The 12,646-nt window shown below is 38.0% G+C and overlaps 2 protein-coding genes across 2 annotated transcripts in view; both read right to left on the bottom strand.

Annotated features, from left to right (window-relative positions):
- Positions 1 to 2,591: 2,591 nt before the first annotated feature.
- On the bottom strand, positions 2,592 to 10,302 carry Sap18 (Sin3A associated protein 18). The gene is made up of 4 exons (XM_046447771.2): positions 10,151 to 10,302; positions 9,852 to 9,961; positions 5,264 to 5,386; positions 2,592 to 4,893 (listed from the first exon to the last, which is right to left on the bottom strand). The coding sequence occupies exons 1-4, from the start codon at positions 10,277 to 10,279 to the stop codon at positions 4,737 to 4,739; spliced, it is 519 nt and encodes a 172-aa protein (XP_046303727.1). The 5' UTR covers positions 10,280 to 10,302; the 3' UTR covers positions 2,592 to 4,736.
- A 13-nt stretch (positions 10,303 to 10,315) lies between these two features.
- LOC124095245 (sphingomyelin synthase-related protein 1-like) overlaps positions 10,316 to 12,646 on the bottom strand; it is a 39,263-nt gene continuing 36,932 nt past the window's right edge. The window contains exon 3 of the mRNA XM_046448421.1: positions 10,316 to 10,412. Coding sequence (XP_046304377.1) covers positions 10,316 to 10,412 — 97 coding nt within the window. The remainder of the gene's footprint in view (positions 10,413 to 12,646) is intronic.

The following is a 12,646-nucleotide window of genomic DNA, read 5'->3' as shown; positions in this document are numbered from 1 at the left end:
CAATGGCTTTAGACTGCTCCTTTGAGGTCTTGTTAATGAGGGGAAGAGAAACAGTGCCACTAGAGAGAGAGATGGAGCATAAAGACTTTTTAAAAATGAGCAAAAAAAAGATTTAGGCATTTGCCTGTAAGGGAGCTGCATTTGTTTTATGATGGCCTTGGGCCTTCAAATTTATTTTGTTCAAAATTTATTTTTTTCTGAATCTTTACTACCTTCCATGATCCTAGCTTGTTACTTAGAATAGTGATGCTTCCAGCTTCAAATGTTGGGATCTTTCAAGCACATGTCTTCACACTGGAGGTAGAGGAACACCTGGAGCTGCTTTTTACTACAGAAACAGCCTGCCAAGCATGGAACCCTACACAAGACCCCTAACAAGAAGAATGAGGTGTGAGGACCCCCATGGTCAACCAAGCTAACACCAGCTAGCTCTACCCCTGGACTTTTCAGTGAAATGATCCATAAAAGTCCTTATGATTAAACTAGCTGAACTTTTCTGGTTATTTCAAACTTGTAAGAGAGTTGTGAATGATGTGTTTATCAGGTCTCAGATTAAATGTCATTTTATCAAAAACTTTATGTATCCTGCCACTATGAAGGAGTCCCTCCCTTTTTTTGGTACCAGGGATTAACTCAAGGGCACTGGACCAATAAGCCACATCCCCAACCCTGTTTTATAGACGGGGTCTCACTGAGTTGCTTAGCACCTTGCTTTTGCTAAAAGCACTAGGATACAGGCATGTGTCACAGCCCCCAGTTTCTCCCCTTTTTTAAAAGTTTTTTTCTTAACACCTGTTTTTGTTTGGCCTTCACATTACTTGGTAGAATTTGTAGTATTTATTTGAATAAACATTTATTTAATGTTTTCTGCCCTGCTAGATTACAACCTTTATATGAGTCTTAGGACCTTGTTCATTACCCTGGTATCTAGCATGTTTATTGAATGAATTAGTGATAACATTAAACAATTACTGAGTAATAATTGAATTACTATTTAATTCTTAAATTTGAAGCAGGCACTTTACTTTTCAGATGAGGAAATTGACGCTTTAATGATTCACTTTTCTTTCCCATTTCCCACCCAGGTCTTCCTGATAATCTCCAATTTAATCTCAGATGTACCTTAACGCTCTGCCAGTACTCCAATTCTCATCCTGATCAGGATGAGAATGATGTACAGTAAGTTGTACATTTGGCATTTGGCATTCCTACCTCCTTGTGTTGAACCGACAACAGTACATAAGGTTGCATAAACTCATTTCCTCTTTTGTTCATGCTGTATCCATATTCTGGAGTATAATTCCCACCTGTCTTTCAGGAGTTGGACAAGCTCAAATGTCATCTCCAGAATACTTTGTTATCCTACTTTCAGTAGCAATGTTTCTCATGACACTTTTCTGTCCACCTTTTTCTGAGGAAAGAAAAATCTGTATCTGATCTGTGTAATTGGTCCACAGCACCTGGTACCTAAGATAGTCATGCTACTGGAAAGACCGAGGATAGGGATTAGAGTATTCAGGAGTATTGTAAATTCTCTGCCACTTCCCAATAATTACTATTCAGAATTCACAGATTTTAAAAATCCCTAAGGCAGTTCACCTCATTCACAATTTAAATTGCTTTAATTTCATCAAATTCTGTTAAGATTGTCTTAGTTGGTTGTAATTGGGGTAATTTTAATTGTAGAGTTAAAAAGTCTGAACAGCCAAAGGCACAAAGGAAGGGGATAGAAATACTGAAAACAGCAAAGAGAAAGCAGCTGTGACCCAGCAGAAGTAATTCATTTTACTGACCCAGAACCCACAAAGGCAGGGAAGTTGGAGATGGGGAGGGCGGGCAGCCCTTAAGCAGGTGGGTGCCTGGCTATAGTGGCTGTGAGGTTGATGAAAAACAACTAAAGTTCCTACTGTGGAACCAAAGCAGAATTTCATAGGAACAATGGTTGGAGAGGTGGCTATGAAGGCCCTGATGCCACATATGTCAACTGATAACAATTGATGGTCATAAACTTACTGTACAAAAGAGAACATGCACTAACAGGTACAATAAACGCCCGTTGAATGGTCTGTTTCTAATCAATAAAAAACAAAGCAGACAGATGTCATTTGGCTATTCTTCCACTCATTCTGGAAACCCTGGATATCTTAAAAGAGATTTGTGGTTTGTATAAAAGTCGAATAAAGCGGGTCTATTTATTTTCAATGACTATCTTGGCAGAATTTTATCACTGAAGATAATTCCACTACAAAAACCATGTCAGTGAGTGGAAGACAGACTAAAGAATTAAGGATAAAAGAAACTGTAAAAGAACACTTATTTCTTGAAAAGTTTCAACCAAATTGTTGTTGGCTACCTACTTTGGAGATATTGAAGTAGGCATCAATCTCATTCTAAGATGGAACCCATATGGTCATTGTGTCTCAGTTGTAAGGGTTAAATGAGATAATGCTTGGTTAAAGTTGTTCCCTAAGTATTTGGCACAGCTAAGCACGAAAAATCATAATTATGATGACAAGCTTGGTTTTAGAGTGTTCCCTTTTTAGTTTCACAAAAACGAAGTTTGGAATTTGTGTTTGATTGAACACAATAGATTGGCTGAGTTTGGCTCTTTATTAAAGAATAACAAGAGTTTAAAATTTTTTCAAGGTGGCCAAACAGTTTAATCACTTTTTCTCCCCCCACTCATACTTGCCCTTCACATGCACATGCATGCACACACAACTGATCTCTGAAACATTACCTGAGTCAATGAGCATGGGCATAACCATTCCAGTTTTAGACACTGAAAAGACATGGGCAATGTCGCATACTGTAATTCACACGTTCTAAAGGAAAAATTTCAACTCTGAAAACCTATAAGCAATTGCGGCAGTTAGGAAAGACACTAAAGAACTGAGAAAGATGCTGTAATGGTAACCACTTCTATTTCTGAGAAAATAGCTCAGTTACTACTTAAAACCATACCTTCTTAGCAAAGTCAAAGGAAAACAAGGGCTAAGCCTTGATTCTTAATATAGCCAATAACAAACTCACTGCATATTCTTGAACTTTATGCTTTTGGTAGAAAACTGAATTTTTTAAAAAATATTTTTTAGTTGTAGATGGACACAATATCTTTATTTACTTATTTTTATGTGATGCTAAGGATTGAACCCAGTGCCTCACACTTGCTAGGCAAGTGCTCCACCATTGAGCCACATCCCTAGCCCCAAAAAGACTGAAATCTTTAAAGGAAAAATTTCATGTTGGAACCAACAAAGAATAGAATTGGGCAAACCAACTAAACCACTTTATTTTAAAACTAGTGGGAAAATAACATGAATTAACAGGAGAGCCCTTGTAAGATAAGAGATCACACCATATGAAAAAATTGGCTTCTGAAAGTCCTTAATGTGGTTTCCACCCTTTGGATCTAAATAGTAAATCATCCCCCCTTTCATGCCCCACAAACAGGAAGATACTCATGGCTATTCTCCAAGAGGTGAGTAACTCAGTCCATCTAGTCTGAATGAATATATAAGCTAAGGGTTTGGAGTAAGCTACAGCAAAGAACCACTAAGATCTAGTCATCTGAAAATGTGGACTCACTGTAACAGGGACACCAATTTGACAGAATCAGATTTTAAATGACTATTTTGTATGCACAAGATAAAACTCACTTTACTGAGACTACTTGCACATTTTTAGCACTTTTATCATTTGGGGATTTCAATTTTCTACTGTCAGACTAAAAATAACTAGGCTTTCTACACATTGTTATCTAGTTCATAAACTTCAAAATGAGAAACAATGCATTAAGATAATTTTCCAGTTTAACTAAGTTCTTTTTTCTGGCTAATAACCAGTATTTATTGTTTCTAATCCACCAAGCACTATCTTAGGTCTTTTTTTTAACTTTCATAACCCTATAGACTAGTGTCTCCATTAAAAACCACCACCAGCCGCCCCCCCCCCACTTGATTCAAGTAATTCATCTAAGGTTGCAGAGCTACTGGTACAATCAGAATTTAAATGCTTTGTACATTGGTCTTAATCACTGTGTTATAATGCCTCTCAAATCATACACTAGTCCCCAGCACAGGATGTGTAAGAGGTTCTTTTTTTGTCCCTTTCTCAGTTTTTCAGATCTTAAAGATATTGGCTCCTGCCTTCACAATGTCCTAGCCTCCATTTTAAAGCATATAAATCCTCACCATAACACTATTCTTTAGCACCCAAACCAAGGCAGGCCATGTCTTCCAACACAATTCCTTCAATTTGCTGAAGCTCATACCATTCCAAAAAGCCTCTGCTGCCTCATTGTCATAGGTCATTTTTCTAACTGCATACCTTAGTCTACAGCCCAAACTCATGCTAAATTTCATAATCTCAGTATTTTTATCTTCACCTTTGGGAATAGCCGCCTGCACTACTTTGTATAAACTTCATATAAGAGATGAAACCCTATTCCCATGCCTCCATTGACTTTCACATTCAGACTGATTGTACATATATATTTAACAGTTGTACACATAATGCTAAGAGCACTTTTCTTCATATTTTACAGAGGCGTGAAACATACAGACTTTCTATTAATATCCATACCCATAGTGTATCCAAATCTAACTTCTAAATAGATGCATTACAATTTGTTTAGAATTTAAAGGCTTAATGGCAAAAATCAGGGGAGGAAAGAGTATGTAAGTTTATTTTACATAACTGGCTGAAAAATAAATTTGAGAGATAGTAAATATAATTTAATATGGTCTCATACGCCCTGAAGGAGGCGGTGCTCGATTTGGAGGGGTAATGGCTATGTCCAAATAATCGCCTATCTGGAACTTCTGGGACTGCAAGGTCATGGAATCGTCAGTCCCCTTTCTGCCAGACATGGTGCTGCCAATCTCCTTAACTCTGCAGGAAAAGAAATCAACTGTTACTGGACCATAAATCAATTGAGTATGTGTTACAAAACTGAACATGGGATTCAATTTGCTCTACCTTGTAACAGTTCAAAAATTAAAGTACTAATGTAGCTAAAACAGATATTAAGATAACATAAATACTCTCCCTCCCACAATGCTGAAAGGAATTCATTAAAGGAATTATCCCTATCTGTAAAAACATGCCAAAACTGGGGCTGGGTTATGGCTTAGTGGTAGAATGCTTGCCTAGCATGTGTGAGGCATTGGGTTCAATCCTCAGCACCGCATAAAAATAAATGAATAAAATAAAAGTCTATCAATAACAACAAAAATAGAATTAAAAGTGAGGAATTACTTACCGATAGCCAGGTCTTTTAAGATCCATAAAAACAATTGCAAAATTGAAGTGTGTTCCCTTCTTTCTAGCTTCTGGGTAGACTTCTTTTACTAAACTAGTTAGTTCTTTCAAAGTTGCATCCATCCTGAATTTTTTTAAAAATGACAATTACGTATGATTAGTCATCAATAACGGAACAAGGATAATGACAATGAGTTATTACATGTGTCTGAGTTGGGACTTACGTTAGAAAATGCCAGTGTCTTATATTAAAAGTTAATTTTAAAGCAGTTAAAAATACTATTTGCTCTCAAATATTCCCTATACTAGCTCAATATTGTTTTTGACAAGTCAAGTCAGACTCTTAAGGCTAGAGATGTAGCTCAGTGGTAGAACATTTGCCTAATACACATAAATAAGTGTATACTAAAAGAGATTTTAAGAGGTTCATATGCTTTCTTCTATTGCTATGAAATATCTTGATTCAGTGATTTACCTATCTAAAAGCAGCTAGTCCAAATTCAAATACACAAAATAATTGTATTTTGTCATTTCTAAAACATGTACTCTTCCACATTTAGAATCTCAGGAACTGGAAAACATTTTAGAATCAATGTACTAAGAAAGCATTTTCGTAAAAATGTGCGGTGTTTTTTTTCCTTCTTGAAAAATCTTTATATATAAGCATCTTAGAAATAAAAAATATCCAGTATACATTTTTATATTGTTTTCTTCCATGACAAGTGGGAAAATGGTTTGGGACTTGAAACAATAATGCCAGAAGAATGCTAGAAAATGGCACAAAGACACTGGACACTTGTGAAGAATGAGTACTATGATGTACAGCATCAAGCAGGGAAATCAAATCAAATAGTTCATTTGATTTTAGCTCTGTACTCTAAAAATCACCACCACACCAAAGCACTGGCTTTCAGCTATACTGATGACCACATCATCTTCCATTTTCTATTGCTCCCGAATTTTTCTCAATATATCTGCATAAAGAACTTAATAGTCTTCTCCCCAAAACACATCCTTTTCTCTGATATTCCTATCAAAAATACTATCACCTGCCAGGCATGATGGTGCTGGTCTGTGATCTCAGCAGCTCAGGAGGCTAGGGCAAGAGAATCTTGAGTTCAAAGCCAGCCTCGGCAACTTAGTGAGGCCCAAGGAACTCAAAGAGACCCTGTCTAAATAAAATACAAAAATGGGCTGGGGATGTGGCTCAGTGATTTTAAGCACCCCTGGGTTTAATTCCCAGTACAAAAAAAAAAAAAAAAATCACCCATTTAGATGCCAGGTCATCATCCTGAGCCTGTTCAATTCTTCCCACCTCCTTCCTGTTACAGTTCTTTTTCTACCTAAATACAGATCAACATCTAATTTTTCCTCCATCCCTGCCTGTTGCTTAATTTCAACCTCATTATTTAACCTTATATATGTTGCCTCCAACCCATCTGTGTTTTTCAAAGTTTGTTTTTTTCAGACAAGGCCAAACTATTGCAGCCATGCAGGGAGAAGCTGTGCATGACTGCCTTTCCTAACTTGATATGTGCCCATTGTTTAAAGAAGAGAAAAAGGCATTTGCAAATATGCAATAAATTATATTCCAAATCTCAATCAAGAAAAAACGAGTAATATTAACATCATTGTGAGGCATTCTTCATGCATATACATATTATAGTGTTAGAGGAAAAAAATTCCTAAGATATCAAGCATGTTTTAATGCTGAGATAAAACAAAAATATAATTCATGCTATAAACATTATGCTTTTTTTGAGGGGAGGGGGCACCAGGGATTGAACTCAGGTGCACTTTCCCACATCACCAGCCCTATTTTGTATTTTATTTAGAGACAGGATTTCATAGATGCTTAGCGCCTAGCTTTCGGCTGAGGCTGGCTTTGAATTTAGGAGCCGTTGAGATTACAGGTGTTGAGCCACCATGCTGGGCTAACATGATGCTTTTAATAAAAATTAATTTTACTTTGCCAGAAGAAAATAAAGTCAAATTGAAGCAGTAGGCAAAACTTCAGATAAAAATTCAGTTATTCATAGTTATCCTTCCTCTTATATAATTTTGTAGCCTATTTTAATTTGTCTGAGTCCATAGTCTATTCTATAATCATAATTAACTCTGGTCATTTTAACTTTGTCCCCAGTGAACTCCAAAGTTGGCATAAACTCTGAGGTCAGACCCTGTCTTGGGAGTGACTTTTCTTTAAACCTGATATTTGGATGTTATTCTGTATCAATGACTTGAACACCCAGCGTATACTAATCATATATACCAGAAATCATGCATTTTCCTTCTAAAACATTGTCTATACTGTCACAGTACTTACAATCAACTTGGGGAATATGGTTCACATCTTTTATAACTTCTGACAACATGAACAGCTTTCCACCTTCTGTGGCCTATCTTCTCAGAGGAACAAGTGAAGTGCCATGTATTACTCTCTAACTAGTAGTCTAAAGTTTGAGGACAAAGATAGAGAATGCCAAAGTGCTCCCTTGGAGCTTACGTCTGCTGGGTGACTGTGAGGCTCAGTATTGTGTGTCAACTTGGCAAAGCTATAGCCCCCCAATTACTCAACCAAATTCCAATTTAGGTGTTGCTGTGAAATATTTTGTAGGTGTGATTAAAGGCTATAACTAGTTGGCTTCAAATTAGGGAGACTAACCTATATAACCTGGGTAGACCTGATTCAATCAGTAGAAAGACCTTTAGAATAGACCTAAGAAATTCTGGCTATGGAAACCAATGCCAGCTCATGTTCAAACTCAAGGATTCAGCCTTTCTTTCTGGAGAGGGCCCGCCCTACAAATTAATGCCCCAGGGGTCTAGCCAGCCCCCACAGTCAATTAAGCCAATTCTCTGCAATAATCCTCTTAACCTCTCTCTCCTACTGGTTCTGTTTTTCTGGTTTAACTATGACTTACAGAAAAGTGTAATTCTCTTCCAATAACCTGTTTAATGAGCACCTAGCACAGGAAATATACTACTTCTGTGGTGTTTGGCTAGTTCTTTAAACTCTACACAGCACTGCCTCTGTTGGGATCCTCTTCTACCAATTTCTCCTTACCTGGTCTTGGGACTGCCTACTTTATGGTCAGCCCTTCTTATCTGTGGGTTCCACATCCACAATTCAACCAGTTACAAACTGAAAATATTCAGAAAAATATTTTGGTCCTATACTGAACACAGACTTACTTTTTCATCGTTAGTCTTTGAACAACCGTTTATAACAACTATTTACATAGTATTTAAACTTCACTATGTATTATAAAATCTAAAGATCGCTTAAAGTATGCCAAAGAATGTGTGGAGATTTTATGCAAATACTATGCTATTTTATATGATACAGAGGAATGACATGCTCCTCTAATAAACTGAACTCATTATAAGGAAAGGAAGTATTTTCTTTATAACATCAACACAGTACCTAGAAATTTAGAAACCTTATTTACTGGAAAAAATTTCATCTTGGAAAAAAAGTTTTCCATAAAGCCATTATTGAGTAATTCTTCTCTGTTAAGTTATATGAACCTTCCTGGAACTTTTACCCTTAAATGACACTGATGTAAAAGAATCATATTACTACATAAATTTAACAAGCTCTTCCAAAAATGCTCTCCTAAGTATAAACCTAAAAGAATAGAAAATAGGGATGCAAGCACATAGTTATACACCAATGTTTATGAGCAGCAGCATTTACAACTGCAAAAAAAGACTGAACATTCAGCAAATGAGTAGATAAAATATGGGGTACACATAACAATAGAATACCATTAAGCCTTGAAAAGGAAATTCTAATGGATGAACCTTAAAAACAATGTAAGGGAAATAAGCCAGTCACAAAATGACAAACATTGTAATAACTCCATTTATAAAATATCTAAAATAGCCAAATTCACACAGATGGAAAGTTGATTAAAGCGCTGTGGGAGAGGTAACAGAAAGTTAATGCTTAATAAATACACTTTCTGTCGGAAGGAAAACGTTTTAGCAGTGATAGATGCACAAAAATGTAAATGTTACCAACTGTTCAGATCATGCACCAATTACGGGATTACAGTAAAGTCCTACTCTGGACTAGGGCACAGGAGAGGTATAATGATATAAAACATCTGGGTGCCAGTTTTCTCTAAACACACCAAAAAGCTTTTCCACTAAACTCCAGGTCAGATATCACTAGGTTTTCGGTGGTGATACATTTCTAGTGTTATTAAATGGAAACGATTTTTGAGCATAACAAATATCGCTCAACATCATCACCTTACCATGCAACACCATTTATTCAAGGGAATCCCTCGAGGGCGCTACTGCATTTTAATGATCTAAACATCGTTTTTTGTACCAGGCAGCCATAATGCTGATAGCAATATTGTCAATTTTCAGCAACCTCAAACTTTCAATATTAATCATATAAACTACAAGATGCACAAATCCCCTTTTACCTTACAGACAAAACCTCGGAGAGTCACCCTAAAGGCCCCATGTGGAAATGAGAAATTAGATTAAGGAAAATCAGCTGTTCCCTAGCAAAGACTGAACCTTACGGGTTGGAGACAGAGGTTCCTTGACCCCACCCCCGCAGAGCTCACCAAGTATAGATCTGCAGCTCGCTGGAGGGTACGTTTCCGCGGGAGAATTCATCCATTCGGTGGTGGCGGCCGTTATTGGTGGTGAAGACTCGCAACAGCAGCGGGCATGTCTCGAGGAGAAAGGAAAAAGAAGGGCAAAAGTTAAAACAGCAGCAGTGAATCCGGAGCTAGGAGGCGTTGCGGCCTCTCGGCTGCCCCTGGAGCAAAAACACCGCCTTCTTCCGCACACAGGCCGCATCTCTATGCCTTGCCGGGCCCACCTCACTTCTTCCCTTACCCCACAGAACTGGGGTCCTCACCTTCTCGCGGTCAATTGGCTTCTCTGGCTCTTTCTTAATTTCCTCCTGGGTTACGCGCGATTCCACCGCCATCTTCCTTCTTCGGCCACCGAGACGCTCGCCCTGACCTCCGACCTCCGCAGCGAGCATGAGCACGAAGTCTCTCGCGAGGAGAAGCGCGAGGCTTTATACAGCGCCAGGAATGGGGCGGGGCGTCTCCAGACGCAGGCGCACTTCATTGTGCGGCGCGGGAACCTGAGACTGGCGCGTCTGCGCATTGAGCCTAGGGAAAGGAGAGCGCGGTCTGGGACAAGGAGGAGCCTCTGGGGGAAGTGCTTCTGATTGTGTCTCTGCGGTTAGTTGGCGAGCTGTTTTTTACTTTGAACGTTCACCAATGGACTAAGGTGAAAGTGGTGTTTTCATGCACAATGATGAATACCTTAACGAACCCAAAACACTTAAGAACATTACAAGCATTAACAGCAACAGCCTTAGCAAAAAGTCGATCTTTCTGAAATGAATGACAGATTCATAAGGACCTCTGGGCTATGATCAGAGGCGCTGCAGAGAGTGGGGAGAATATGATTTTCAGTAGGTGGTGATGAAAGTCTGTGCTGGGAAAGAAAATGAACTGGACTCTCCCCATGTAGAGAAATTCAAGCGAGTACTGGAATTTTTTTTTTTTATAAATGACAGCGGAATGCATTACGATTCTTATACGTAAAAAGCACAATTTTTCATATCTCTGGCTGTATACACATTATATTCAAACCAATTCGTGTCTTCATACCTGTACTTTAGATAATGATAACCATATTCCACCATCATTAATTACCCCATGCCCCCTCCCTTTCCCTCCAAACCCTCTGCCCTATCTAGAGTTTGTCTATTCCTCCCATGCTCTCTCTCCCTATCCCACTATGAATCAGCCTCCTTATGTCAAAGAAAACATTCTGCATGTGGTTTTTTTTTGGATTGGCTAACTTCACTTAGCATTATCTTCTCTAACTCCATCCATTTACCTGCAAATGTCATGATTTTATTCTCTTTTATTGCTGAGTAATATTCCAATGTGAATATATGACATATTTTTTTATCCATTCATCTATTGAAGGGCATGTAGGTTAGTTCCAAGGTTTAGCTATTGTGAATTGTGCTGCTATTAACACTGATGTGGCTGTGTCCCTGTAGAATGCTGTTTTTAAGTCCTTTGGGTATAGTCCAAGGAGAGGGATAGCTGGGTCAAATGGTGGTTCCATTCCCAGATTTCTAAAATTTCATAATCTATGGGTAGGAATATATGCTCCAAAACTCATTAATCAGAGGGCTGGGGGTATAGCTCAGTGGTAAAGGTCTTTCCTAGCACATGTGAGGCATTAGGTTCTATCCTCAGCACCATATAAAAATAAATAAAGCTCCATAATAACTAAAAAAATAAAAATAAAAAAACTGGAAAAGAAAAATCGAACCTTCAAAATACATCATAAGAGAGAAAATCATGAGCCACAGAGCAGGAGAAGATGTTTGTGAGCCATGTCATGGACAAAAGCTACTATCCAGAATAGGTAAGAACTAAAGAAAAAGACAACCCAGTTGAAAATGGGTCATATAATTGAACTGGTGCATTAAAAATGAAGTCCCCAAAACCAATAAACATATAAGATGTTCAGGGTCATTATTAATCAGGAGTTCACATTAAAGCCATAGAGATTAATTGGTTTAAAACTATTCCCAAAAAATTGGCATAAAATTAGAAACTCTGACAGTAGCAACTGTTGATAGATGAAACAATTCACACATACTGCTGGTCAGAATGTAAACTGGTATACCCACTTTGGGAAGTAGGTTGGGATTATTTAGTACAGTTGAAGTATGCATACTTTTAACAATTCTCCTTTGTGTGTGTATACACACACGTGTGTGTGTGTAAATATATATATATATATATATATATATATATATATATATATATATATATATATAATCTTGCTCAAGTGTATCCAGAGACATTACAAGAATGTGCTTAGTAGTATAGTTCTCAAGAACAAAAATCTAGAAACAGGCCACATGTCTATTAGCAGTGCAATAACTCAACTGTGGCATACTATACCAAACAAACTGGGTGTGGTGGTACACACCTGTAATTCTAGCAACTCTGGAGGCTGAGGCAGGAGAATCCTCAGCAATTTAGCAAGGTCCTCAGCAATTTAGGGAGACCTTGTCTCAAAATAAAAAATGAAAGCCAGGCAGTGGTGCACACTGTAATCGCAGCAGCTTGGGAGGCCGAGGCAGGATGATTGCGAGTTCAAAGCCAGCCTCATCAACTTAGCAAGGCCCTAAGCAACTGAGCAAGACCCTGTCTCTAAATAAAATACAAAAAAAGGTCTGGGGATGTGGCTCAGTGGTTGTTATGGTTTGAACATGAGTTGTCCCCCCAAAGCTCATGTGTGAGACAATGCAAGAAGGCTTAGAGGTGAAATTATTGGTTATGAGTGAATTAAATTAAACAGTGAGTTA

Source organism: Marmota monax, unplaced genomic scaffold (assembly GCF_021218885.2).
Source record: "Marmota monax isolate L192 unplaced genomic scaffold, Marmota_monax_Labrador192_F-V1.1 WCK01_AAM20220418_F8-fsc00043, whole genome shotgun sequence".
NCBI lineage: Eukaryota > Metazoa > Chordata > Mammalia > Rodentia > Sciuridae > Marmota > Marmota monax.
The sequence above is the reverse complement of the archived record's forward strand: the minus strand, read 5'-3'. Positions and strand labels throughout refer to the sequence as shown.